A 27797-nucleotide genomic window follows, 5' to 3' on the forward strand; every position below is an offset into this window, starting at 1 on the left:
GCCGTGACGTCACTTCCTCCCTGTGTCGCCGCCGCGGTGCGGCGCGGCGTCCGCGCGCAGACCGTAGACCGTCGAGCGTGGAGCGTCGCGACGCCTCGCGCGCGTTCCCTCTTTTCGTCCGTATTTCCAGCTTTCCGCTCGCCGCCGTTGTTTCTCGAATTAGCATCGTTTTCTCCTCCTCGTCGAACGCGATCGATTCAGAATTTATACCAATTTCGAACAAACGACACGGCCGAATAAGTGGAAGGGAGAGAGAGATAAGTGAGATTCGACGCTGCTGCGACGAGCGATCGAACGGATTCGTCGGAACGCCGGACGCGTGCCGATATAATTGTAAGTTACAGGAATCGACTGTAACCCTTTCGATACAACGCGGAGCGAATCTATCGCTTCGCCGAAGGGTCGACGATCGAGTGGGTGAAACCGAAACGAGAATAGACGATTCGAAATCGACGACCATCGAGACAAATAAACGGAGGAGGAGACAAAGTCCGAAAGATGATAACCCGCGATGGGGCCGCGATATCGATCGATGACCGGATCGATGACATCTAACCTACTCGTACGTCTAATCGCGGTGTAGACGACTTTACCGAGCTTTATCGTTCCTCGAGAGATCGTTTTTTCCGATGGCATCGCGATAACGGTGCCAACGGTTGTAAAAAAAAAAACGATGGAAGATTCGTATCGGCATTCGACGTCTCTATTTCGTATCTGATCGAGCGATCGACGATCGCGGCGAGATAAATCGATGGAGCTTGGAATCGAAGAGTTCGACGGGACGCGGGGGTTGAATATTTTTGCTCTGCGAACGGGTCGACGTAAAAATCGCGCGACGATCGAAAGGGCCCGATCGCGATCGCATGGTCCCGGTGCGAGCGTCGCGCGTCGCGCGTCGCCGTCGCTGCTTCGGTGCTCGAAGCCGATGGTCGCCGCGATTTCGAGGACGAGGGAAGAGGAGGCCGAGGGAAGAAGAACGAGGTCGGAAGGAGGGAAGAACGGAGACGATGAAGGAGGAGGTGGCGCGGATGGTTCCACGAAAGGCAAGAACGAAATAAACGATAAGAGGGACGCCGGGTTAACCAACAAGCAAATTAACACGTGGGAGGGTCCGATCGGCAAATGAGATAATTGTGCAACGAGGGGCCCCTGGGGGCTTTCTCCTTTCTCTCTCCCTCGTCCTCTCCCTCTACCTCGACCTCTCCCTCTCTCCGGCACGCATACTCGCACATGCCGATCGACTCTCTCTCTCTCTCTTTCTCTTTCTCTCCCTGTTTCCCTCCGCGCGCGTTGCCCGGATCGTTTCTGGACGACTCGATGCTCCCTTCGTTCATCTCCTTGCACGAGGTTCGCCATCCACGAGACGATCTTCGGACAGACGGAAAGACGGACGGAGAGAAAGAGAGAGAGATAGAGAGGCGTGTTACCGATGGACGAGACCCGTCGATGGATCGATCTATCGATCCCCGCGCTCTCCACGGGCCCCTCTTTACCCTCTTTACCGTCTTTACCAGCCCCCCTCCCTTCGCGCACCTTGCCGCCATTGAGATTATAGGCGAGCACCCCGACAGCCACGGGCTTCCAATACTTTGTAAGTTTATTTGCGATCCTGCTGTTCGTATCTTTATTTATGAAATCCTGACCGGTGGTACTCGCGGCCGACGCGCGCGCCCCGTTCTCTCCTTCTTCCGCTTTTTGTTTCTCCGGCTCGTTTCTTCCATCTCGGTCTCGCTCGCCGATACGCTCTCGTTCGGGCTACCAAATTAATCGCGTCGGCGCTCGCCGATCGACGCTGCCGCGGCGGAATCCTCTCGCGATTCCATTTTTTCGTATTTTATACGCGAAACGTAAAATTTACCCGGAATTATTGTTCTCGTAATTCTCCTCGGAACGTCTATCGTTTCAGAACGATTTGTCAAGCAAGACCGCTTTCCGCGCGTGAAAATAACCCGACAAAATGTATTATACCGAAACAGGCTCCGAGCGCCGAACGGTAGAGCCGATTTCCCCTAACTTTCGTCGGAGTTCGATTAATAATTATTACCGAATCTAGAAGGAGGGTTGGCAGAACGGAGCAGGACGGCGCCGCGAAAGAAGTCCGATAAACCGTGCCGATATCGCCGTTCCAAACATTTGCCCCGCGATAAGATCCCGTATCTCCTGAGAAAGCACGGTTTTTATGCTCGAGCACGTTCTCCGTGTCCGTTTCTCCGCGAAAGCACCTACCACCGACGCGCGGCGTGGCGAGGCGAGGCGAGGCGAGGCGACGCGAGGCGAGGCGAGAGAGAGAGAGAGAGAGAAATATCGTGGCGCGAGGCGCGCGGGGAACCGCGTCTGGCATGAGCCCACGGTGTTGCTGTAGTACCGGCTTCAGATAGAGATAGCTATTTTTAATGGAAGTTCCTTCGAGTGCTCGAGTGCCGATAGCCGACCGCCTATCTGCCGGCTGATATTTTTAATATCGGAAACGGCCAGATGGGGTGGCGGAGGAGAGAGGCTCGGCAGAGCAGATAAGTCTCTCTCCCGGCCGTAGAGCCAGCGATAGCGGGTCGGATCCATGCCCGGTGTCTATCTCTTTTCCATCCATTTTTCCTTCGGCCCTCGGCCCCCTCCGTCCCTCCACCGTCTATCGGCGGTCGGTGGTCGGTGGTCGCCGGTCGCCGGTCGCCGGTCGCCTTCGCCAGCTTCCACCGCCGCTTCGGTTCCCCGTTTTTCTCGCGAGATCCCGATCTGGGATCGCGGTCGTTCGATCGCGAACGTCCCACCCCGTCATCATCGTTTTTCTCTTTTTCCCGACGAACACCGATCGGGGAGATAGGGGACGTTCGGATTCTCTCGGTCGGAGTCTCTCTCTCTCTCTCTCTCTCTCTCTCTCTCTCGGGGATGCATTTGGCACGCTCGACGTTATTTCGGCCGGATCGTTCGAACGAAACGGTGCTAAGGACGTCGAAGCGTGCCGCGTTTCGTGGAAACAACGACGAAAGATCGCTTTCGTTCTATCCGCGTAGAACCCGCCCGCGCAAAAGTACAGGACGACGATCAAATTGTCGCTGAACGACGGACGAGGAGTCTCGCGAACCGCTCTACTCGCGTGGACGCGTACGTACGCGCGCGTATCGAGGATCTAGAGCCAACAACAATTAGCCGGGGGGTCAGAGTTCGTAGCTCGGTGGTTGGCTGCCACGATGGGCGGGTTAGGGTTCGCATCGCATCGAGGGCGATCCGAGTAAACAAATCATAAACGGCCGACGTGGAAGGCATTCTCGCGAACGATCTCCTTCTCCCGTGAACCTGTTCCCGACTCGATCGCGCACGCCATGCGCCATACGCTTTCGCGCGAGCGATCCGAGCGGACGTACTCGCGCACGGATACCTGCGAAACAATTTATGGCTGCCGAGAATCCAAAGCGCGACCGCTCGCCGCGTTCGAGATCCGTCCACGTCCATCTGGAAATATAGGGACCGTCTTAACTTTGCCAAAGCGAGGTCGCAGAGACACGGTTTATGGGAACGTACCTAACTACGGTCCGATAGAGACTTGGATCAGAGACAACGGCATCCGCTGAATCGCCTATCGAACGAGCGTCGAAACTGTCCCGTTTTCTATTCACCATTTTCTACCGCGTACGATACCAAACGATCGATGGACAGTACTATCCGTATTACTTGTTTTAACGTTTCCATGCTTATTATCGCAGAGTTTCCACCGGATTTTACTAAATCTGTGAGAATCGATTGATAAATTAATATCAGATTGGTAAATTAATATTTATCGAGCAACCAAAAAATGTAAGGTATTTGTCGAATCTTTGCGACAAATAAAACCATAGTTCAGAGCTTCGACTACGATTTTTCAATCGCATACTCGTCGCCGAAGCGTTGGCAATTTTTCCGCCGATCTCTCGTCCATCAGTTTTTATTTCCTGAACGTATCGGCTTTCCTCGCCGAATTCCACCTTGTCCGATCCCCTCTCATCCTCGGCATCTCTCTCTCTCTCTCTCTCTCTCTCTCTCTATCTGTCTATCTCTCTATCTCTCTGTTGCTCCCTCTCTCGGCGTGTTCTCCATGTTCGGTCCACCTCTTATCCTTCCGCGGGACGAGAACCCGAGATGCCCTCCTACAGATACAAATGGGTACCTATGCCAACGGCGCAACCTGTTATTATACATTCCCCTATACAAACAACGTGTTAATCGGGCCCGCACCCTGGCCGCGCCGCACCGTGCCGCACCGCACCGCACCGAACCTCGCCGCACACCGCCGCGCCGCGTACGAGCCTCCCCCCATCGCGAGCAGGATATCGGATACGCGCCGTGGAAACCGATTTATCGATCGTTCCGCGTGCGCTTCTTCTCCTTCGTGGGCTGGTATCGCGACGGTAAATTGGAATACACACCGGCTCGCCGATCGCCCTCCACCCGCCCCGCATCCCGCGCTCCCTCGACCCGCCGTTTCGAACGTTTGAACAGTGTTTTCGAATGTTTTCGACGGTATCTGCTACCCTTCCCCTCTTTTTTTCCTTTTATTCACCGTTCGGACCCAACCGCCACGGTTCTCATTCGTGGACGTGCAAATCCTTATTGACTCGTTCGACAATTAACGCGTCCATCGTGACCGACGCTGCGCGGAATTCTTCGAGATCTTCGAGATCTTCGAGACGGGGGAAATTGTAAGCGAAAATGTCATCGATGCATTTTTGTGCATTCACCGCGTTCGATGCATTCTATCGAGGCGCGCTATGTACCTACCAGCACCTGCAGCACGGAAGGTGCTACCATGCTTCGAGCAAGTTGTAACGTTCGCATCCGGTGCTACGAACTGCTCGCGTTTAAGATCGCAGGCGCTTAAGATCCACGCCTGCAAATATCAGGCGAGACTTCCATCCTCGAGAACCGCTCGCAGCATAAGGGTCAACATTGTAGCTGCAAATTCTTTCGTGATTAAAATAAATCGTTCTGTAAAAATCGAAATTTCCATAATACGACGATGAACCGACGTAGAAGATCTCATAAACGTCCCTCGTAAAGTTCTGCGAGGAACGCGGTCCTCGTCGCAAGGAGAAGGAGAAAGCAAGATAGAGAGTTAGAGAGAGAGAGAGAGAGAGAGAGAGAGAGACGATAGGAAGGGGCAGTGGGATGGATACTGCGCTATCTGCATTGCATCGAGGTTGCACGGCGTTCGTGGTCCAGTCTCGATGCACCTGGTGCGCATCGTCTCGATCTCGATTCCGCCCTTCGGGGCCCCCGGGCCCGGAACCCGGGACCCCGGACCCGGGACCCAGGCTCCTCTTGCCCCTTTCCCGGTCATCTTCAGGATCGCCCATAACCACCGCTACCCTCGTAAGCGTCGATTCCGTGGCGAGCGGTCTCGAAACGCCCTGAAAATCCACTGTGAACCGTCCGAGGATCGATCTCCGGCTACCGATCCGCGAGCGATAAGCAGCCCCGCGCGCCGCCACGAATCTCATAATGCACGCCGATGTATTATGAAAAGCCCGACGTACTCTCGCGGAGGATCGCGGAGGATCGCGGAGCGTAGCCGACGGCTGGAAACGCGATTAGGCGTCCGAGTCGATCGAGGCTTTACGACACTTGCGACGCGAGAACGGACCACCTTTGCCGCGATCTCTCCTCTTTCACTCAGACTCTAGATCCTAGATCCTGCTGTAGACTCTAGATCCTGGACTGTAGACTCTCGACCGATCGGCGATCGCGAGCGGAATTGAATTACTCGAGGCCGACGGTCGAGCGGGTTATCCGACGAATCCGCGCTCCGTTAACTTTGCCGGTTTCTTTCCGGTTTAGACCGAGAGACACTTTTGTCGCCAGACCGCATATTTTTATGCGCAACGTTCCGCGTCCATTGCGGAAATTTGTCCGTCGAGGTCGTCGTTCACCCATTTCTCTCGCAAATCCAGAAAATCCGAACTCCGGTAAGGATGTATTTACGAACCGACTGGACTTTCAAATTTGCACGATTTGCGCTACATTTAAATGATGGAAAGTCTAAGTAAATTCAATTAGAGTTTGGAGGGACAACGCGTGTCGCAATTTCTACATTTTTACGAACGCGAAGACGCCGCGCGGTCCGCGATAAATCACGGGAATCGTTTCGCCGTGGAAAGGAGGCTGAGCCACTGTGGAATCGTCTTCCAGAAAAGATACGGAACAGAGAGAGGTACATCGGGGGGTACAATAGTGAGATACGGTTGCCGCGTCATTACCCCGACGCCGAGCGACGAGGAACACGACGTAGACAACCGACGTCGCGCACTTTGTCAACTTTGTATATCAATCAACCGGGCCCGGTAATGCTCCCGGGACATGGCGAACAGTCGATAAAGGACATCGATGCATGAAGCAGAGCAGCCGATGAGCCGAGCGCCGAGATAAACTCGGGGCCAGGTCTCGCGTGCTCGCCGATATCCTCTTCCATTTTGTTTTTCCCAGTGGCGCTGCGCGGCGGCCGCAGCGGCTGCACCGGGATAAGTTCGCCTTTTTTATTTTTAGTCGGCCCCGCGATTTTGAAAAACTCGTCCGTCGCAGTCCCTGCGAGCGCGCGCGTTTTCTATTCACGAACAACAGAAATAGAAACTTTCTTTTTCGGTACTTCGCGATAGAAGATGGTCCATAAAATTGCTCGGAAACGAACGATAAAAGCTTCGAGTCGAATGTTCAATTCCAACGAGTAAACCAAGACGCTTGTAAAATACGCGACGGTCCCTCGACGCGGGCGTCATCGAAAAAAATGCATTCGCACGAGAAACTCGCGAACCCGGTCGGTTCGAAGCAAAATTCACAGGTTGCCGATCGTTGGCGAAGCGGAGGAGCATGCAGGAGGGCGTGCAGGGGGGCCGAAACGACCGGAAAGTTCTCCGTTGCCCAAAAACGGAGCAATTATCGGCGAACGATAAAACTCGCCGGGCTCGGTCTGGGTCCCGTGCGTTTTGAAAACGGTTAGCCCGCGCCGCGCCGCTCGAACTCTCTCGTCCGCGCACGAAACCGAGTCCGACGTTTCCTGTTCCGCAAAAACCGGGCAATTATCGGGTGCCACGAAAAGGTGGGGAGAGGTGGTCGGTACACGAGATAAGACAGCCGAGTCAGCCGAGTCAGCCGAGCGAGCCGAGCGAGCAGAGCCGAGCCGAGTCGGTCGGCGTCGGTGTCGGCGTCCGTGGCCGCTAAAGAGAGGGGGTGGGCACCGAGCCACCCTCGTCGGGCCGTCGGGGTGGGACCATAAATAAGCCCGCACCGAAATCCTCGGGATCGTTTTAAAATTACCCCGGCAGTTAGCCTAAAAGCAGAAGGAGAACTCCGATCAGATATATCGCGACGCGAGACCGGGATAAAGATAACGGAATCCGCGATGCGCGGAGATCGATCGGGAACCCCGGGGCCGAGCCTAACCGATGCACCCCCGAAAACTTTCGTGGGGCGAGAGTGTTTCCAGGATGACGGCGAGCGAGTGGATGGTTCGTGATCAAAGGTGTGCCGGTGGTGGTAGTGCTCGGTGTTGGTAGTGGCGGTGGTGGTGGTGGTGGTGGCGGTGGCGGCGGCGGCGATGGTGGTGGTGGATTCGGTGGTGGTGGAGACCCGATGCCGGCGGTGGTGGGATGGTTTAAGGGTGGTTTAGGGGGTGTTGGTGCCGGCTGGAGGAGCTTATCGCGAAGCGCACGCGGTCGCCACCGCCAGTCACCAGCCGCGGAATTCCGAGGAATTCGAGGGGGTGAGAGAGGGTGCCAGCAGCCCGGCACTCCACCGACGGCAGGGGGATGTACAGGCGTCGTTTAGCAGAACCACCTTTTCCGATTGCGATGAATTTCTTTGCCGGGTGGGAACCGCGCGGGCATCCCTGCCGACTATCGGCTGCCGACTGCTAACCGCCGACTCGACGAGGGCGACGGTATCGGCTGTCGCGCGATAAGTAATAAGCTTTCTTCGATAGAAGTTGCCACTCGTTCGATCGTCGGTCGCCGATCGCCGCTTTCCAAGCTTTTCTCGTCGCCGTTCGGTCGGTCGAGGATCGTTCGAGCAAGAAAACCGCGCGTTTTCGTTGGCGTGTACAACGCGTGGCTTCTCGCAATCTCGGGCCGGATCTGTGCGCCACGGGCTGTTTCGTATCGATCAAGATACCGAAGAAATTACTTGCAAGTTGCGACCGCTGGTCGATTCCTCGCGGTAAACGCGACATAAGAATACTTTTGATCCGGAACCTGGAGCACCGTGCACAAAAATTTCCAGACGTACACTCCCCTACAAAAGTGTTATATAGTTCTTTCTTTCGCCGCATTTTTTTAATTACTTTTTAGACCAACTTCGGCATCCGTTCAATTAGTCCGGCCACCAGTATCTCTGATCCGAATCGGCGGGTGTCCTAATATTTTTAGAGGGGGTGTACAAACGATAGCGAATACCGCGTACCGTATAACCGACCGACGCGATACTCGAGATGCGAGCACCCGGACGATTCCTCGTAGGAACAAGGTAACGAAAGAAGCTCGTTAAGAATGCGAAAAAGTGCGGCATCGAATCGAGCCTGATCTCGACAGGGCCCGCCGCAATAAATCTGCGGAACGTTCCGCGGCGTCCTCGACGCCGAGGACGCCGCGGACGCCGTGGCAACATCTAAAAAAGTAAATTGGCTCCGGAGGGGCAGCACGATGCTTTCCCTACTTAACGATCGTCAAAATTTACGCGGCCTTATCGGCGATCTACGCTTTCGCCCGTCTGACGCGAGAGAGCCGCGTTCTCGGTGGAGCCGCGCGGAATCGCCGGGTATCGGCACACAGCCGCGCCGCGTATCTCTTCTCTCGCGACCCGGTTCTTTCCCGGCACTCTCCCTCGTTCTCTCTCTCTCTCTCTCTCTCTCTCTCTCTCTCTCTCGCTCTCTCGCGAAACCAGAGAAATAAGAGAGGGGGAGACGCAGCGCTTCCTTATCTCCCGTAACGACTGCTCGTTATTAATCGGCGCGCGCTGTTCGAGATACCGTGGCCCTCTGCCGCCCCGGCCACCCCCGCCACCCCTGCCTCTCGTTCGTCCGTTCCTGGCCCCGTCGAACCCCGTGCAATTTCCACCCGACGGTGTTTTCCGTGCGTCCGCGCGCATCGAACGTACGCGGCCGAACTTGTTTGCCGGCTTCGAGGAATTTTTGCACAGCTGGATCCCTCGATCATTCCGAGATCTTTGCTCGAATCGGCGAACGAGTGTCCCACGCTCACGCTACAGCATAGCGAATGTTTCAACGAAAAAACCATCGATGGAGGTTTGACCTAGAATTAGGATTTCCAAGTAATGCTGAATCTAGCAAATCCTAAAGGCGACGAATATACGTGCATTATTTTATAATAACGAGGGACGCGTCGACTATTTCGGTAGTTCCAGCGCGAACATGGACAAAATTTAACAAGGTTAATACGCGCAAGGTAATAAATAAGCGAGCCATTGAAACTTTAGCGCGGAGATTCTCGCGAAGATCGGCGGTCCATTTATGGAATAGAAAATCGAGTTTTCCTTTCGCATTTTCCGACCGTTCGGTTTCTTTCCACCGGCCTGCCACCTTGCAAGCCCTAACAGCTGCCAGCCAGCGCCTAGCACCGCCATTTCCGTATCGAGTCCCGATACCGGGCGGAATCGGCAATGCATGCGCGTCTCGCCTCTCGTGCACAGCTTGATTTATTATTTTTATCTCGCCTCGGTTCCTCGCTCGGGCTACCACGAAGGAGGTGTCCGGGGGTGCTGCCGGGATCGCGCGAAGATGTCCCGATCGGGGGAGAATCATTGCGCCCGATGAAATTCGAGAGCCGCCGCAGAATTTGTTTTCCCTTTTTGCCTTTGGCCCTGTCGCGTCCACTTCTTATTGGAAACCTTCGATTCGACTCGAACGGCGATATCGATCGTTCGCCGAAATTCATAAATCGCTTCGAGAACGCGAGCCCGATAAATCGATCTCTCATCGGGAGGAGCAAATGTCTCCGCGAAGACGGGAGGCTCGAAATTCCGGCGAGCAAAGCGGCGACCCTTGAACGGCCGACGACGACGTTAAGACCAAATCGGCGGAAAATCGGCGATCGAGGCAAGGAGCGTGTCGCGTGCGATCGTCGTCTCGCTCGAGGAAGCAATTACGCGCGGCGGGTTAACGAAGAAAGAAGCAGGGGGTGGTCGAGGGAGCGGCGGCCACTCGCAGTCGGCAGGAAATACGGCGCGATTCGCGGAAGCTGTAATCGCTCGCGATCGTGTGGCTCCGCGGGGGTGGTTTTAACGCGATCGCGTCGCATTAGCCACTGACGGAGGAGAGCGTAGGATGGCGTGCGAAACTGGCCGATAAGTCGTCGTCGACGGTCGTCGTCGGTCGTCGCCGGTCGTCGACGGTCGTCGATTCGAGGGCGAGAGGGAGGGTGGCGAGCAGGGTTTAGGTGGCTCGGCTCGGTTATCTTCGGACGTGGTTGCAGTTGCCCGCTAACTAACGGCTCGATGAAAAGCTCGTCGTCCTCGAGGATTTCCGGAGCGTGTGCCCGCCGCAGGAAGAAACCGCCCCGTGGAAATAACCGCGATAACGCCGATTTACCGCGCGGAATACAACCCCCGCTTTGTTAAGCCTCATTTATTAAAATCGCGAGGCTCGCCCGAGACTCGTCGAGGAGTTAAGTGGCGAACGATTCCGGATAAGCGAGCGCGAGCCCGATCCCGATCCGTGGAATTATGTGGACCCGGTATCAATAATCGATTAATATCGCCGGCCGCCGGTTAAATACGATCCCGGCACCGTTACCCGCCGATAAGTCCTCGATAACCCGGCCGCCGCGCTGGAAGAAGTCGCTAACTAACGACTCGATGAAAACCTCGTTGCCGCCCAGCCGACGACGACCGATAGCGGCTCGGATAGATATTAGGTGCGCCAGCCGCTAAATTCTTCCCGTGATTGCTAAGAAATTACCCCCCAGAAACGTACGACCAACCCGCGATCGCCCATAAACGTTCCCACGACGATCTTTCGCGGCGTAAGTCGCGGAAATCCGGCGATTTAGGGGTCCTATTTTCGGGGAAATTAGCGCCTGCCGCGCGATCTTATCGAACGTCCATCTCTTCGGCTCGCGAAAGCAATCGAATTGGACGAATTGATCGGTGCTCGCTTAGAAGGGAAAGAAACGGGTGGTTTTTTCCAAGTACCCGGAACCCTTTTACCACGCTATTTCGGTCGAATCGGTTGCAGTACTCCGCTTTAAAACGCGCAGGAATAGATCGGTAACGGCAAATACGAATCGTCGCTTTCTTAATTCCCCTTTGGCTCGTCAAAGATTCGAGGGGGGTCTCCATAAAGCATATAACTCGTCCCGCGTCTTGGGCGATTCCCCCTCCGAAAACGAGGAAGTCGGACGCGGCGCGGCGCGGCGCGGCGGCTGGAAGCAACCCCGTCGGAAAAATTGAAGCGAGCGGCTCATTACGGGTAATCAATAACCGATATATTATCGGTGCGCCCGTGGAAGTCGACTGGGGGCCAGCTCGGGAGGGGATGGCGAAGAGCTCATCTCCGCGGGGGCGGAGGCGGAGGCGTTGGCGTTGGCGGAGGCGGTGGCGGCGGCGGCGGAGGGGCGGTGGCGGAGGGACGAGGCCGGTGGGAGTTCTCCTGTTCGACGGCGGACGTTCGCGGGTTCCGATTTACACAAGTATATTGAATTTATTGAGATGAGCCTAGGGATAGCGCGGCCAGGAGGATATTAGCTGCCTACCAACCGCCCCGACGCGACGCGACGCGGCTCGACTCGACTCGACTCGACTCCACTCGACGTTTCATACGATCCGCCCTCCCTCTTTCTCGCAGCGTTTCAACAACCCCCGTTCCCTCCCTCGCCGCGTCCACATCCACATCCGCATCTCCATCCCCATCCCCCGCGACCACCCTCCTCCGTACCCGCCGTCGAACCCTCCGACCGACGCTCACCGTCGGCTACGGCGTCCTCGCGCATTTATTAAGATCGCGGGGCTGATTTATGCCAGCCGATAGGAGGCGGTTGACTGCGGGGGTGGGCCTGAATGCGATTCAAAGCAAATCTAATATCGACTTGGGCGTCGATTATCGGCGGACGCGGCGCGGCGCGGCGCGGCGAGGTCGTCGGACGTGTATCTTCCGCGCTGAATACCTTCGGATTGTACTCGCCCGGGCTCTTTCCCGCATTGTTTCAACTCGGAAAGCTAAGCTGGTATGCCCGGAAAAGAAGTAAAATCGTGTGGCTTACGGATGCGTTGAATAAATCGGGAACGATTCCAAGATCAACGACGTTGAACCAACCGCGCGAGTCGAACAATTGCGTTCGGATCGACTTTATGCTTAACTTTGGAAAGCTCGAACACTTCCTCCTCGATGTCTTCGATCGTATTTTATACTTCATTTTCGTTTTATTAGCCCTTAGAACCCGACGTCTATTAACGAATGTAATTTCTGTATTTGTTGCAGGTAAGTTGGCCGAATTCGGAATATCGTCGCGAGTGGAAAACGAATATCCGGATGAACGATTTCTCGTGTATCTAAATGACCAGCAGGGAAGGTATCGTAGATTTCAGATACAGAGTAGCCGAGATACTCGAGCGAATAGTCGCCTAGTTGCTATATCGCGACGCAATTTCGCCGGATTTTACCGGAGACTTTCCGAAGCTCGCGCGAGCTCGGCGAGGGTAGGTCGGGCGACGCGAGGCGTCGTCGTCGTCGTCGTCGTCTACGTCGACGTCGACGTCGCGACGATCCTCGGGGGTAATCGGTACGGCAGGCTGAGAAGTCCTGCGGATTCTGCGGCTCTGCGAGAGCGATTCGGGCTGTCCTTATCATCGGCGACCAGCCGTGGTTCTACAACTTAACCCTTCCAAGGCAACACGGTGCAGAGATTACCTTTGCAACCCCCGTCGTCCGCTTTACCGCTCTTTCCTGCCCGAGCGGAATCCTCCCCGTCCGCACCCTCTCGGATACGGATCCACTCTTTCGTCCATTCCCCCGACCCCGTTCCCGTCGTCGTTCTCCGTTCGCGCGAGATCTCCTGCGACGGATCCTGGAAATTTAGGTTCTACGTCGAGACGGATGAATTTCTATCGAGAGATCGATTCGACCCCACCGGGTCTCGAGAGGAACGTTGGAAGAACGTTAAAAAAACGCGCGTTTAAACAACGCTCCGCGAGAAAATCGTGCTTCGTCGAGAGAACGTCTCGGTTGTTCGCGATTTCGGAAGATCCTTCGAAATAAATCGAAAAGATCGATAAAAGAGTGCTCGCTTCGGCAACCGTCGAAGCAACTTTTCCGGTCCGGTAAATATTCGAACGTGCCGAATGAAAAAAGTCGAAGGATATTTCGATGATTCCGACAGCGCGCTTTCGGTTCTGCGAAGAACGTTCTCCGTAACCGCGTTGAAGAAAAAGCGCGGACCGTCGCGAGTCTCGCGGTCGAAATACGTATTCCACGAAGGGGGCGGACCCGATATAATTTGATTTATTCATGGATAGGTGGCGGAGCCTTTCCACCGAAAAATGAATATATATTTCCGGAGAGAGATATCGGGCGCGATAAGCATCGGAATAGAGTTCGACGCGGTGCCGATGCCGCCCCGATCGGGCAAACATATTTTTCCCGCATCCTCCGGCGAGAAGCTACCCGACTCCGGGAGAAGGAAAAGGGGGATGCGTGCGTGATTGAAAAGGAGTTGCGGGCCGCGGTGACAAGGAGCTGCCTCGGCCCGATAACCACCAGGATAAGCGAACGTCGCCGTAGACGAAAATACGAATATGAAAACGGGCTGGGAGGATCTCGGATCTTCCCCGCGCCCGCCGCCCTCGCAGCCGAATGCAACAGTTATCTATCTGCCACGGAGCGCTCCACATTTTTTTCCCCCGTTCGAGGTGCGATTCCGGTGGTCGGCCTTTGAACCTAGACGCGGCGAGGGGAGAACGGCTGAAGCGTTAAAAAATCGGGGGCGAACTCGCGCTTCGATCGTCGGACGAAGCAGCCGGGAGAAGCGAAGTCTACGGCATCGAAAAATTGCCGAGATTCTGATCGAAAGCTACAATTTCGAGCGTCGATCCGCGGGAACGCGAAAATAACCTCGCCAGCCATTTTTTATTGGCAGGCCGTCGGAGGTCGATTACGAATCTATTAGACCGCTATCCGAGGATTTCTCCGACAAACAAATTTGTCGTCTCGCGTCGACAGGAGGCGAACAAATATTGTTCGAGATAAAACGGCCGTGCCAGATATGTAATTTCAGGTTATCGGTTCGCGCCCGGTAACTCGCCGGCGGGATTAAAACGCGATCTTTTCAATTTCCGCGAAGCTGCGGCAGTTACGGCAGCCGCGGCGAAGATAAAGACGCCGCCGGAAGTCGATTAAGCGTCTCGGGACGTCGGCGTGCTCGGGACGGCTTTTTCGGCGACCGTGGCGCGGCCATAATCATTTCATTAATATTCGCTGCACCAATAATCGCGGTCGCGCGCGCGCTGCGAGGCGCTCCGGGGCGCTTCGGGGCGCTTCGACGCCGAACATGTACACGCTGGTACACGCGTGCCGCGCGCGCCGTCTCGCCTGTGGAGGCGCACACAAGCGTAACACGTGCATGCGGTATCGTCGTATACGGTACACAGTATACGTAAACAACGGGCGGGTGCACCCCGCGTTATCAGCGTCGCGCAGCGTCGCGTCCTCGACGGGAGCGTCGTCTTTATCTCGCGCGCCGCGGCGTCTTGTTATCGGGCGGCCATTAGAATATCTAAATACCACCCCCGCGCGTCCAAATCTCCCGGCCGACGTCCCTCGGGGGTGGGAGCTAACAAGCCGTTCGAAGCGAAACGCCTCTTGGCAGCGATTTTCGATCGATCTCGCGGCGCTCCCGCCCGCCCCCGCTCCCGCTCTCGTTTTTCTTTCGCGATCGCCGAGCTCGTTCCGTTCCGACCTACCGATATCTCCTTCGATTTCGTATTCGACTGTGCCAACGATTATTTAGCAAGCTTATTTCGCCGCGCGATAACGTTAATTTCCGTTTGACGAAGTATAAGAATCCTTCGGGCAGACGTTAATCGACTAGGCGCATTCGAGAGTCGGCTCGAGGATTGGATGTCGTCGAGAGCGCGATATCTCGAGGTGTTCGACGCGTTTCTTACCAAGCAAAAGCTTCAATGTAAACGGACGACAACGTTTTATCGTTAAGATTACGGGTTTTATATTTTGCTTAATTGCACGACTGCTTCGATCTCCCTTCTTATCGTCTTCCCTCTTCCCGTTCAGAGAAGCGCGCTATTTCAGTTGGCGGATGCGAAATCGCCGCTTCGCTCTTCTCGATTCCGAAGTCCGACTACCGAACCGGAATTCCGACCGGCATCGGCCATTAGGCGTATCCAAAAATCGACGAATAACGACCGTGCTCTATTAAAAGGACCAGTCAACTTCGCGAGGAGATCGCGACGAGATCGCGAAGAGATCTCGCAGCACGGCCAACGTTATCCGGCACTTAGCGTCGTCACCTCGAACGCAAGGATCGCGCACTCGTTTACGACCGCTTAAAAATTCATTAACCCGGTCTCCGGCGCGCTCGGATAGCGATCTGGAATCTCCGGGAGGTTGCAGGAGACGATACCGTGTCGCGATACGGATCGAGAAGCCGGAGGAGGTGCTGGGACTCGTCGGTGCTCGACTTTCCTGTCATTTCGGCGTCGCTTATCTAGCACCGCGCGAAGGAATCGCGGCGTTATCGGGCACGGAGAGGCTGCGGGCGTCTCCGATTACCAATAGCGATCGTCCACCCGCGATCCAGTTACCAGCACCGTGTATCCTCCTGGCCGAGTCACGAGTCACTGCAAACCGGACGCGCAGGATCGAGAGTCCTCGACAAAGGACTCCCTCTCTCTTCATCTCTCTCTCTCTCTCTCTCTCTCTCTCTCTCTCTCTCTGTCTCTCTCTTGGCTGGATCAAGCCTCTGTGCACACCCACGTGCAGCGAAACGTCGCGTCGCACCAGCCCAGGCCACGGAATAAAGTCCGTGGCTCGAACGTGTTGAACTTATCCGGCGCTCGGTGTCCGGCCGTAGATATGTTAATCAGCCACGGTGGTGCAAAGCGATCCGAAGGAGCGGACGATAGTTGCGTGCCCGGCATCCCGAAGTTGCCGCGACTATAATTATAAATCAGCCTCCCTTATGCTAATGCCACTGTCTCCGGGCACTCGGGGCCTTTCGGCGCGAAGCACCCGCGCGAGCGAGCGCCTACCCTCGCCACGGCGATCTCCAATTAGGCCTTGATACGCGGCCAAGGGAGTTACGGGATAAACGCGTCGACGAGTGGACGCTGGACTTTGCTTCTCGGTTCCGGCTGTTCGAGGAGATGCTCGTCGAATTTTTGCGAGGGGCCCGCGTTCGCGAATTCCTGGATAAGCGGATGGACGAGCGCGTAGGCGCGGAGTTCCTGAATTGTTCGGCGCGGGATAGACGAGAGTCGACGGGGGATGCGAACGGAACGACGACGAAGGACTCTCTTTCTGGAAGCGCATAATAGGGGATGCTTATCGGACTTTCGATTTCGAGGTAGCTCGCGCAATTTAAAACCATCGGACTCGATGTCCCCAGGAAATTACATTCGGCCGGCGTGCGAGGACCGAGGACAGCCAACAATTTCGGGGTAAGAATCGCGAGACAATGGACGACGCCGGACCTAATGTTCTCCGGATCGACTTTCGTTGGCGTCGCAATCAATTTTCGCAGAAGAGGACCGAGGGGGGAGGGCGCCGGATCGAAGAGGGTGCGAATAGTCGCGGGTTTAAGATCCAAATCCGTGCGACGGCTCCATCCCCGGTTCCAGGCTATATTCGATTCCGGGATCTATTTCCGCAGTCAGCTGGTCCAAGGATTCCGGTCGAAGGAATCGCGCCGCGGGGGTGGGCAATCCGGCGAATGAAAGCCATTTTCAGCCGGTGAATCCGCCGGCGCGGCTCGGCGCGGCTCGGCGCGGCTCGGCGCGGCGCTCAGCCTAACGCCTCCGGAATATGGAAACAAATAATCCGCGGGGGGGATCGGAGCGGCGCGGATCGCTCGCGCGGAAAGCGGTCCTCGAAGATCCACGAGCTGCTGGGTCTGCTCGTCGAAGGGAGCGAGAGAGAGAGCGAGAGAGAGAGAGAGAGAGGCTAGGAGAGATGATATCGGTGCCATATTAGAGGAAGTTATAAATCGCTGCGAATCTAAAATTGATCTTTTCTGCAGCGAGTAGGACGACCGTGTCTGCGTCCGCGCACACATCACCGGAAGACGTTCTCGCTCGCACTCGCGCGAGCAAAGAGCGAGATGAGAAACCGTGGGCGTTCTACGCGCGGCCTCTCCCAGGGGGTGGTGGTGTAGTCACCCATCGAGGAGGGCCTCCGCGAGATATATCGATTGCGACGCGTCTGCGAGTTCGAGATAAGCCCGATCCGCATAGCTTCGGCTGTCGAGCCGCCCCTACGGTTGCGAGCACCCCTTCCCAACCCCGCTCGCTGCAGCAGAACCCCGAGAACCCCGAGAACCCCGATCAACCCGAGCAGAGTCCCGACTTCGGCGAAGAATCAGCGTCCGACGATTCCCGAGCGGACCCTCGATGCTAACTGGGTCGCGGGTCCGCCGTTACCGAGAAGATCGAGACGCTCGATCGTCGCTTCTGGTCGGGATCCCGAGCCTCGTCTCGTCGGTCGCGTCGCGCCAAATGTTTGTTAAGCGGCGATACGGATTCCCACGATCCTTCGGGTCCGGTATTTTACGGCGGACTTATCTTCGAAGGTTCCGTTCGAGTTTCTAAATCCATTTTCGAGTCCGGTAGATCGAGGCTGCTGGCCCGCGTTCCGACGGGGCAAAGCCTTTCACGACCAAAGCCGCAAAGTTTCGGTCGGACACGGGTTAATCGGTGTTAAATTTCCCGGGAATGTCGGTCAAACGTAAGCTAGAATTATACTTGGCCCAAGTTTATATCGCCGAGATAGGAGATAAAACGGTAGGGGCTCCTTGTTCACCGAGCACGGACCTTCGATATCCGACGATGCAAATGTGCTAATTGTTGGATAACTCCCGGGACATCGATCCGCCGGATAACTCTTGTTACAACCGGCCGCGACGATTTCGCGTAGCCGCCCCGAGTATGTCTGCAGCACCGTTTCGCGGGAGTAATTTTCGCGGATCGGACGACGATATCGAAGAAGTCCGTCGGCTCGCCAACTGGTTACGTGCGCGCGGAGAGAACCGCGACGCGATATCCCGATAAAAACGGCGGGCATCGGTAGCCGTTGGAGGCCCGTCGCGGCCGAGACGAGACGAGTTCCATCGGTGGAACCCTTCGAAACGACTCCTCCGACGCGACGGTGTACAAAGTGGTCATTCGGCCGAAGCTAAGTAGTCGGCCGAACCCCGGGGGATTCCACCCTCGAGTCTCGACAAATTGCCGCCAATTAAAATTCTCTTCTTCCGAGGCGCATGCCCGGGGATCGTTCGTTCCTGCCCCTCGAGCCCTCGAGCCCTCGAACCCGCCGGCTCGCCAACTCGCCGGCCCACCGAAGAGACCAGTTTCTGCGTCCAATTAAGTTGTACCTGGCCCGCGTGCCGCGTGGAACCGGACAGGCCTCGGTCGCCAGTCCCAAATTAATTTAAGCCTCGTCCCCGCTACGTTCCGTTCCAATGAAACTCTTTGTCACGAGATTACGGCGATCCCCGATCCCGATAACCGTTGCCCTTCCACATACTCCCTTCCTCCCCCCTCGTTCCACCCTCGATCCTCGGTCCTTTTTCGAGCACCGTTTTCCTCCGCCGAGCTCCTCTTATAACGGTCGAACGTCTTCCGATCGGCCGAAGTCGGCGAGCAAACTTTCGGTTCGATCCGGATCGCGCGCTCGTTGTCCGCTCGATTTTTGTTCGCGGCAGCGCGCAGGGTGTTCTCGATGACCCCGATGCGATCGCGCATCGAGCTTCTTCATGCTGCTCCGGCAGTCCTGTCCTGTATCGCAGAGTCGGGTAGCTGTCCATCCAATTTTCTCATTTTCCAATTTACGCTTCCTTCGAACGGCGACTGCTGGAAAGGCGCCGATGGCGTCTCGGTTATCCGAACTGGTCGAGGAAACGCGAGTCTCCGAGAAACGGTCGCTTGAAATTCGTCCCGATGTCGGATCAATTCTTGACCGATTCGTAGAATAACACGCATACGCAACGTTTACCTTTTCGCGCATTTTCGAGTTCGATCTCGCACGGTCGATCTCGCGTTCGACCGTTCTATGTTACACTGTGACGAAAATCGGGACGATCGTCCAGGTTTCGCCAGGAAAAAAGTCACAGGCCGAGCAAAAAGCAATCGTGCGATCTAGCCAACGGTCGAAGCAGGAGTAGGAGAAGGAAGCAGGATCGGATAGGGATCGCCGAAGCCGTCCGGCTCATTATATTCCACGGACGGCTCGCGTCTCGGTCACGACGCGACGTCGCGACGACTTCCAGCAGGACGACGCGGCGCGACGCGCGACGCCCGACGATCCATCACGTTTTCACGCGAATTCCGTGCACGATCCTGCCCCGGCCGTGCAATTAATGCCCGTGCTTCCACGAGCCCGAACGTGTCGATGACAGGCCCCTCTCATCCTCACCGCCGCGAATATCGCCGGGTTGTAATCATCCCGGAAGAAAAAAGAAAAAGGAACGAGTTCGGCAACGAACTCGTATTCCGCGGCCGGATCTCTTCCAGGAACCGTGCTTTTTTCCCCGGTGATTATTAATTCGTTCGATCCACGGGGATATAATTTATTCGCGGCTCGATCGTCTCGCGCGTTCCGAACGTTTTGTTTCGGGATCGGGCCCGGTTGGTTTATTGGCCGAGGCGAGAGTAAATTTACGGAGGCGAGCTTCGAGGGGAGTGGTGGAGCGGCGATCGGCGCGCCGGGGCCCCGTTTAATGGAGATGCATGCGCGTATGCAAATCCGTAATTGAATATCGCGGTCGGGGCGGGCCGCGCCGGTTAAACGGCACTTTTCGCCCGGCCCGGCCTGGCCCGGCCGGCCGGCCGGAAGCCGTCTTTACGCGCGGTCGGCCAAAGAACGCTCTTGGCCGCGGCGGTTCCGGTTAATACTCGGTTGCGGCACAGTCCCAGAGAGCCCTTCGCGCGCGTCGTTGTCGAAATTTTTCGAAAATTTCTGCCACCTCCGACGAACCTTCTTCGCCGGAAACTGTAGGCTCGAATCGGTCGAGGTTATATTGTCCGCGAACCGAACGGCCACCCCGAAAATCGAGCACCGAAATTAGGCTGCAGAATCTAGACCAAAGAATAAAGAGGACTATCTCGCGGATCGGGGTGACTCGAGCGACTGCAAATAGCCCTTTTCTGCGGCGGCACGTGATCGGCTCGTTTGAGGGTTGCCCCACGAATACGCACTGATTGCGGCCGCAATCAGCCGCATTAAAATCCGCCTAGTTTATCGAAGTTATCGGGCGAGGATCGCGCGGCATGCAACGCGCAAAAATTACGATCCGTGCACGCTCGCGATCGCGCGAGCGCGAGCCTCGTTCCTTTACACTTTACGCTTGCCACGGTCTCGAAGCGGCCGTTTAAAAAGTGGCTCGCGCGAAGCCCGGTCCGTTCGGGGAATCGCCGTGGCAACACCAGCATCTTGCCGCCGTAAATAACGCGGGGCACGATATTACCGGTATCGGGTGCCAAGGCCAATTAACTCCGGCAAAATTCTCGAAAGCGTTCGTCGGCTCGAGTCGAGGAATCCCCGAGTTTCCGCGGGGACGTTCAATTAGCTCCCATTACCGGCACCCCGGCCGGAGACCGGCGCCCTTTTCTTTCGCGTCGTTCCGGCCGGCGAAACGATTGCGTAATCACCGATCGGGCGTGACAATCCGCCGCTAATAAATTCGTAGCCGGCCGAGTTAAAGACCGGCGCGGCGTCGTGTTTCATCTCGCATCTTTCATCTTTCATCGCGTGCGCCGTCGCCGGGACCGGGATCGAAGCCGGGACCGGGACCGGCACGGAGGGAGCTCGCGCGCGACGAGCACCGATCGGTATTCATTACGTTAATATCACGTCATCTGTGGCATATCCTGTAATCAAGCGGCTCGCACCGCCTCGACTCGCCTCGTCTCGTCCGGACTCTCGACTCGACTCGACTCGACTCGAATCCGGTCGAGTCGACTCGAGTCGAGCGCCGACCACCCCCCGGAGCGAAGAGCTGCCAACCCACCGGTGTGTTATTAGAAGAGCATTCAGGGAACCCGGGACTCGGGACCGAGAGTAATACGGTAGTGAGGCCGAGTCGAGATTTATGGTGGACCGACTCTAACTGCACCTGCACCGGCTCCCTGCAACTCGCGCCTCCCATCGTTTCACGTTTTACCGGCGATTCGGCCACCGTGCGCGGAACGCTTTCCCCCGCGAGAGACCAGCTTTTTTGCCGCAGAGATCCACCGCGAAATTGCCGTCTTCCGATATCACAATTACCGGTCGAGGATAATTGAGATCGCGGAGATTCGCGATCGACGTCTCGCGACTCGTGCGAGTCGCGCACAGGTTGTTTCCCCGACCCGGGGGGTGTGGCGTTTTCTCCGCGCGAGAGCGACTTTTTAGGCACCGGGAGATCGATGTTCGACGCCGCGTAATTGGACCGAACGGGACCGATCGATCGATCCGGGGCCCGCCAATCGCGGATAGGCCGCCTCTCGGAGCATCCGCCGTTTTCTCCGCGAATAAACGGCCTTTTGGGTGGCGCGAAATTGGCGCGTCGCGGTGGTCGACGATTATCGAGACCGCTTCGAGCGGGACAGCCACGATTAATGGGCGCCTACGATCTTTGAAAAGATGCCGGGTGTTTTTCAGGCTACGCGGAATTTTCTCCGCGAGGATCGCCTTCGCGCGGTGTCAACCGTCGCGCCGCGCGATGAATTATACAAACTGTTTCAAAGGACGGGGAATTTTCTCCGCGCGAGAGAGCCACTTTTTGCCTTCTCACGGATTACGAAATATTCTCCGCGCGGTAATTGCGATCACCGAGGGGCGAAGCGAACGAACGCGTACGCGAGCAAGCGTTTCCGAAAGTGCTATTTCTTTCGGCCCGTAAAATTGTTGCCTCTTTATGCAGAGCGGGCCGATAATTGCGATCGCGTTGGACAGGATAGTCGCTCGTAATTGATGCCTCCGCGACGTGTCAAGCATTACACGTACACGCCGTTTTGTTGCACGCTGCTTCCTCCGTGACAGAATTATTTTTTAAGCCGTGAAATTGCTGTCGCCCGGCGTCAGGTATTAATTAAGGTAATCTTCGACGAGAAAGGCAGCGGTAATTGCGGTCTCGTAGCTTCCGAATTATTATGGAAAGCGTTCCATGGTACGTCTATACGCAATTTTCTGCACGGAAGAGTACCTTTTGGGCCCGGTTTAAACACCGTCCCGGAGCTGCTCGCGTCCGTAGCACCGATCGAAGGAACTAGAGTCGCCGAGAAGGCGTAATTGTAACCCTTGTCCAAGAATTGCGCAATCCTTGTCGAGGAAGGCCTCGGCTGCGCGATCGAGCCGAACGATCGGCCTCGTTCGGCGCTTGCCCACTTTATTTATTCAAAAAGCGCGCTCGTACTCCGCGTCAACCCCTAATCGTTCCATCGACGATCATCGCCGCGCTCTCGAAACGGAGCACCGAACGGTCTCGGAGGAGTCGGGCGACTCGGAGAAGGGAGCCTCGGCTGAGAAAAAAAAAAGAGAAGGAAAGGGCGAGGAAAGAAAAGGCGAGGAGCGGTGGGCGGTGGGAGGTAGGGGAGAGGGCGGAAGGGCGAGGAGACGAAGAAAAGGATGAAAAGGAAGAAAAGGGAGACGGAAGAAGAGGAGGTGGCCGACCGCATCTCGATACGAAGGAAACCCAGGGAGAGGAGAGAGACCAAGGAACGATTGGTCGATGTGGTACCAGAGTGGTACCGGTCCCGACCAATCGGCACCGTCGACCTCCTCCGATGTCTGGTCCCATTCATAGATCAGCCTGGTCAGAGGAGGCCTTCGAACGGTCGCCAGGATCGGAAGATCCTTGTCGATCCTGTTCCCTCTTCTCCTTCGACCCGCGCTTCTCGCCTTTCTTCTTCCTCTCGCTCCGTGCACCGTGCATGGCGGACAACCAGACTCGATCCGCCAATTATCCGTGCACCACCTGGAGGAACGTGTCCTCGCGCAGTGCCCTAATCCTGCTCCTCTTTCGACCCGCCAATTTCGATCCGATGTCCCGAACGCGTCGCGCAACGATTATCGAAGCATTTTTCGAACACGCTTTTCAATCGCGAAAGAAGACCGAAAACGTTGCCGGCCACCGTTCGCGCATCGAGCCAAGATCTATTCCCACGAATACGCGCGGATCCGACGATCCAAACGCATCCAGAAGCCACGGCCGTCTGTGGAAATCGCTGTTTCGCTGTCCGGGCACGGTACAGTAATGTCTCTCTAATCGACGCTCGGTTTGTCCACAGAAATGGACAATTTAGGGAGAGGAGATACGATTGTTCGAACATTGTGGCTCGTTCTTTATGGTTATCCATTGACAACAAGCAAGACTCGAATAATCGTATCTCCTCTTCCCAAATTGTCCATTTTTGTGGACAATCTTAGCGTAAATAATCGCGATCCCGTTGATCTATCCCTGGGACACGAACGATGCCAGTCCCCGAAAAACGATCGACCCCATCGTAGACGGTAGAAAGAGAGGCCTGTGGTCGCATTTCCATAAACAAACGTGAAAAACCATCGGGTTCGCCACTATTCGGGTCGACGCGTTCCGTCCTCCCGAGCCGAATCGAGCAGAGAAGCGGTGCGTCGCGTCACATCCCGTAGCATCCCGCAGCATCGCGCTTGTATATCAGAGTCGCTGCATCTGTCGCGCTTCCCGCGGTGAAAGGAAGAGAGCTCGGTCCCCGGGGCCCGGGGTCCGGGGCCCGGACGGTTTCGCGTTGCTCGCGGCCCCGGGGCCGGGGCCGGGGCCGGGGCCGGGGCCCCGTGAGATCAGGATGGAGGCAACTTGCCATGTTTGGCGGAGGAGCCCCCCGTCGCATCGGCGGGCCCCGCGTTTCCCCCGTGCCCGTGTCGGTTTTTTCTCCTGCTCCGGCCGCTCGGTCTTTCCTCGCATTCCCCGGCCATTAGTTATCGACGAGTTATTACCCGACGCGAGCACGCGCTTTGCATCCTCCGGGCCAGCATCTCTCGACGCGATCGAAATAGGGAAACGTCGCGTCGCCTCGCATTGCGTCGCGGCGCGCCGCGGCGTCGTGGCATCGCCGTAGATCGCAATCGCTTGCGGCGCGAGCGCGACCGCGATCGCCGAGAGCGGCTTCCCGACGAGTTACGGGGTGGCCGGGACACCGTGAGAAATTGCTGCGTCCTCCGGCAATTTTATTGGCCCTCGAGCGGGACTCAAAAATTACTGGACAAATGGCCTGGAACAGCCTGCTGCCGCGGATGATACTTTGCTTTACGCTCGCTCGCGAGCAACGGTTCCGTACGCTCGATCGTTGGCCGATCGTCCGCTTTCGATCGGTTCGCGAAATATTTCTCAACGACCCGAATTGATCCGCTACAGTAGTCCCTAACGTTCCTCTACCTTGATCTTGTACATTCTCATAGATAATCTTCGATTTTTACGTACTTTCCGTTGCTTCAAATTCGAGCTATCCGCGCACGGCGGAGGCTTCGTTATCCGAATCCCGTGTTTAAACGATCGGATAAATGGCAAGGCGAATCAACGACAGTCCTATTATCGAAGAAGCCGCATCTCCGAATCGAAAGGCGAAAAATGGTTGTGCCTGCCGTTGGTAGAGCGCGATCCGTCGATCGCAGGTCGCAGGCCGCAGGCATCGTTACACCGATGCGGCGCGGCGCGACGACCACGGCTCGGATCCGCTATCGAAGGCGAGCCGGGGGATAAAGCACCCGAAGAAATTTCCGAGCGGGGCCGGTATTTGTGTTACGCCGGCGATTCCATCGCGATTCCCAAGACCAGCTGAAAAAAAGAACCCGCACGGCCGCGGCCGACGCGGCGTTTCACCGTCGAAGGGAACAAATTGCGTACAAGACGAGGCGTGTGCACGCGTTACGGATACGATCCGGCCGGAGATCGAGCCACGCAAACGTAAAAGGGACGACGAACGAGCAAAAATCGGCGCCGGCGGGGAGGGACGGCGAAACCGCTCGTATATCGCGGCTGATCAGCCGCTGATCGGCCGCGTATTTCCAAACAATGCTCGCGCGAACGGTCGGCCGAGGGATCGAGACCGAGACCGAGACCGAGCATCATCTTCGAGGCAGAAGCTGCGCCGTACGAGCGGCCGACTCGTACCGGAGAACACCGAGCCAACGGAAAAAGTGACCGTTTTAGAGTCATTATCGCGCGGCGAGCTACGAACCGTCCCGCTAAATCAAACGTTATCGAATCCTCGAATTGTCCGAATTGTCTACGGTCCACGGAAACTCGAACTCGACGAACAGAAAAAGAATCTCGCGTCCCTAACGGGGAGAAAAAAAAAACTCGCGTTGCTCGTCGAAGAATGTCTCCCTTATCGACGCTCAGATTGCGCAGAAAAATGGACAGTCTGGGAAGACGAGATACGATTGTTCGAGCCTTGCAACTCGTTTTGATAGTTGTTGACAATCGATAGCCATAAAAAACGAGCCACAAGGCTCGAACAATCGTATCTCATTTTCCAAAATTGTCCATTTCTGTGGACAATCCGAGCGTCAATTAGGGAGACATTACTGTACGTTCTTTGGGCGACGCCGCGACGCAGGAGTCGCGAGAGGAGCGGCGAATCGTTCCGCGAGTCGCGGATTTCCTCGACTCGCGCGTGAAACCAGGGTGACGGTCTCCGTCTCCGTCTCGAGACGGTCTCGATCCTCGACAGAGAGAAAGGCGAATCGAGCGAGAGGCCCTTTTCACCGTTTTCTCTCTCTCCACGCGTTCACGGACACGGCCGGCCGGCCGGCCGAGCCTCGATAACGTGTCGGCGCCCGGCGAGTAAATTTGCTGCCATTAGCCGCGCGAAAATAAAGGACGAGGGAGATATTAAATTAGCGGCTCGTCTGGTCGATGCATCGCGTGTCTTCCTCGGGCCCCTTCGAAATTGAGCCTCCGGAGTCTGTTTGTTCTGCGGCAACGTGTAATCTACACGGTGACTATCATTTCGACGATTCCGAGGCCGGGCCGCGAAATTGATCGCCGTTCGCACGGAACCTCGGGAAAATCGACTGCGAACGACCGAGTCGATCTCCCCGCCCTGCAAATTGCTGGAAACTATTTTTTTTCGAGCCTGAACGTTCGAGAACGAAACGAGGATTCCTTCGAACGCGAACGCGTTTCGGCATCCTCTAATCGTTTCTTAACGCGTCGTTGTTTGTTTCTCGCGTCGAAGTTGTTCGTTAACGAACGAACGATTTGGTCGTTTAACCGTAAAAAATTTCGTCGATAAACGTAACCGAACTGGGAACTCTTTGGAAAGGGCCGTCGCGGCCGCCTGTTTCGCGAAAATAAAAATCGCGAGGGCCGCCGAACGATCGCGGATCAATTACTCGGCGAGTATAATGACGTCGAACAATGCGCGTCGAGCAAAACGGGCAACCGATCTCTGCCTACGGCCGAACAAGACCAATCGGGACACGATAAAACGGGCAAAAAGAGGCCGACCGGCTACGAGGTTCTTAGATGACCTCGGCGCGGATCGAGCTCGATCTCCGAAAGATCTCGCTCGTCCTCTCTCTTTCCCTCCGCTTCTCTCTCTCTCTCTCTCTCTCTCTCTCTCTCTCTCTCTCTCTCTCCCTCTCTCTCTTTCTCTCTCCGGCGCTCGCTCTTTCTCTCCTCCCCGTGGATCTCGGCGACTAACGAGACGTTTTCCCTGCGCTGGATTTATCGTCGAGTTCGCCGAGACATCGGTCGAGAAGGCGCGCACCACCGTGAGCCGGCCGATTCGCACGTCGCGGACCCGTTTCTCGCGCTAATCGTTGGCTGGTCGACACCGATCCTGCGATCGGCATCCACACATTCCCTTCAAAGGGTCGCTGTACACACGTGACGCGACCGCGTCACGTCCGACCGGACGTCAGCCGGAGAAGAACAGGAATCTCCCTGGACCGTCTTCCTCGAGTCGCCTGCCACTAACCGCCTGCTAACCGGAGCCTTTTTAATCCGTCTCGGGTTAGGCTGCGGGGCTTATCGGCCAAGCGGATTTTGCCCCGCTAGAATGCTCTAATGATTCTTACAATCTCGTTCGGCTGGCCGAGCTTCGCTTCTCTTCGGTCCGCGTCCCTTCGCACCGCTTCGTGCCGCACGAATCGTTCGGTTCGCCAAAATGCTTTCCGCGCAGCTTCGACGCCGAACGTACCGAAAGGCTGAAACCGATCGCATTCGGAACGTGTACGTTCTCCTTGTGCAAAACCAACAAGATCGGATTTATGGAAATTTCGCAAGATTTTCAGTCGGAGCAACGCGTTCTCCGCGCGATGTATTCGATCGATTATTTCTCGCGAAAGTATCCGCCTCGCGGTCCACACGCTAGAAAGTCCTACGCTGGAAAGAATCGCGAATCGAATTCGAGATTTCTCGTGCGATCGGCGAGATCGACGAATCTCGAGTCACGAGTATTTCGCGGTTCTACACGGCGATCTAGAAATTTTTGCGCGGCGACTCGCGAGCGCGAGAATTTCTGCATTTAAGCCGACGATAATGCATCTCGTTATCAAACGCGACACGGCATGCTCGTATCAATCGCGAAACCTGCCGCCGCACAGATCACTTTCCAGCGGACCACCCCGGCTTCTCCCTGGT

General features: G+C 56.3%; 1 protein-coding gene across 3 annotated transcripts in view; it reads left to right on the plus strand.

Moving 5' to 3' along the window:
• The window catches only part of ush (Zinc finger protein ush), a 175186-nt gene that overhangs the window by 119932 nt on the left and 27457 nt on the right, over nucleotides 1-27797 (plus strand). Inside the window, exon 1 of one of the 3 annotated variants that reach the window (XM_033486914.2) lies at nucleotides 12509-12539. The exons of the other annotated variants lie outside the window; for them this stretch is intronic. Within the exon in view, the coding sequence (XP_033342805.2) occupies nucleotides 12524-12539 (16 nt within the window). The 5' untranslated portion in view covers nucleotides 12509-12523. Of the gene's footprint in view, nucleotides 1-12508; nucleotides 12540-27797 lie in introns of those variants that run through there. 3 annotated transcript variants of the gene reach the window in all.

Source organism: Megalopta genalis, chromosome 2 (genome assembly GCF_051020955.1).
Source record: "Megalopta genalis isolate 19385.01 chromosome 2, iyMegGena1_principal, whole genome shotgun sequence".
In the NCBI taxonomy this organism is placed as follows: Eukaryota; Metazoa; Arthropoda; class Insecta; order Hymenoptera; family Halictidae; genus Megalopta; species Megalopta genalis.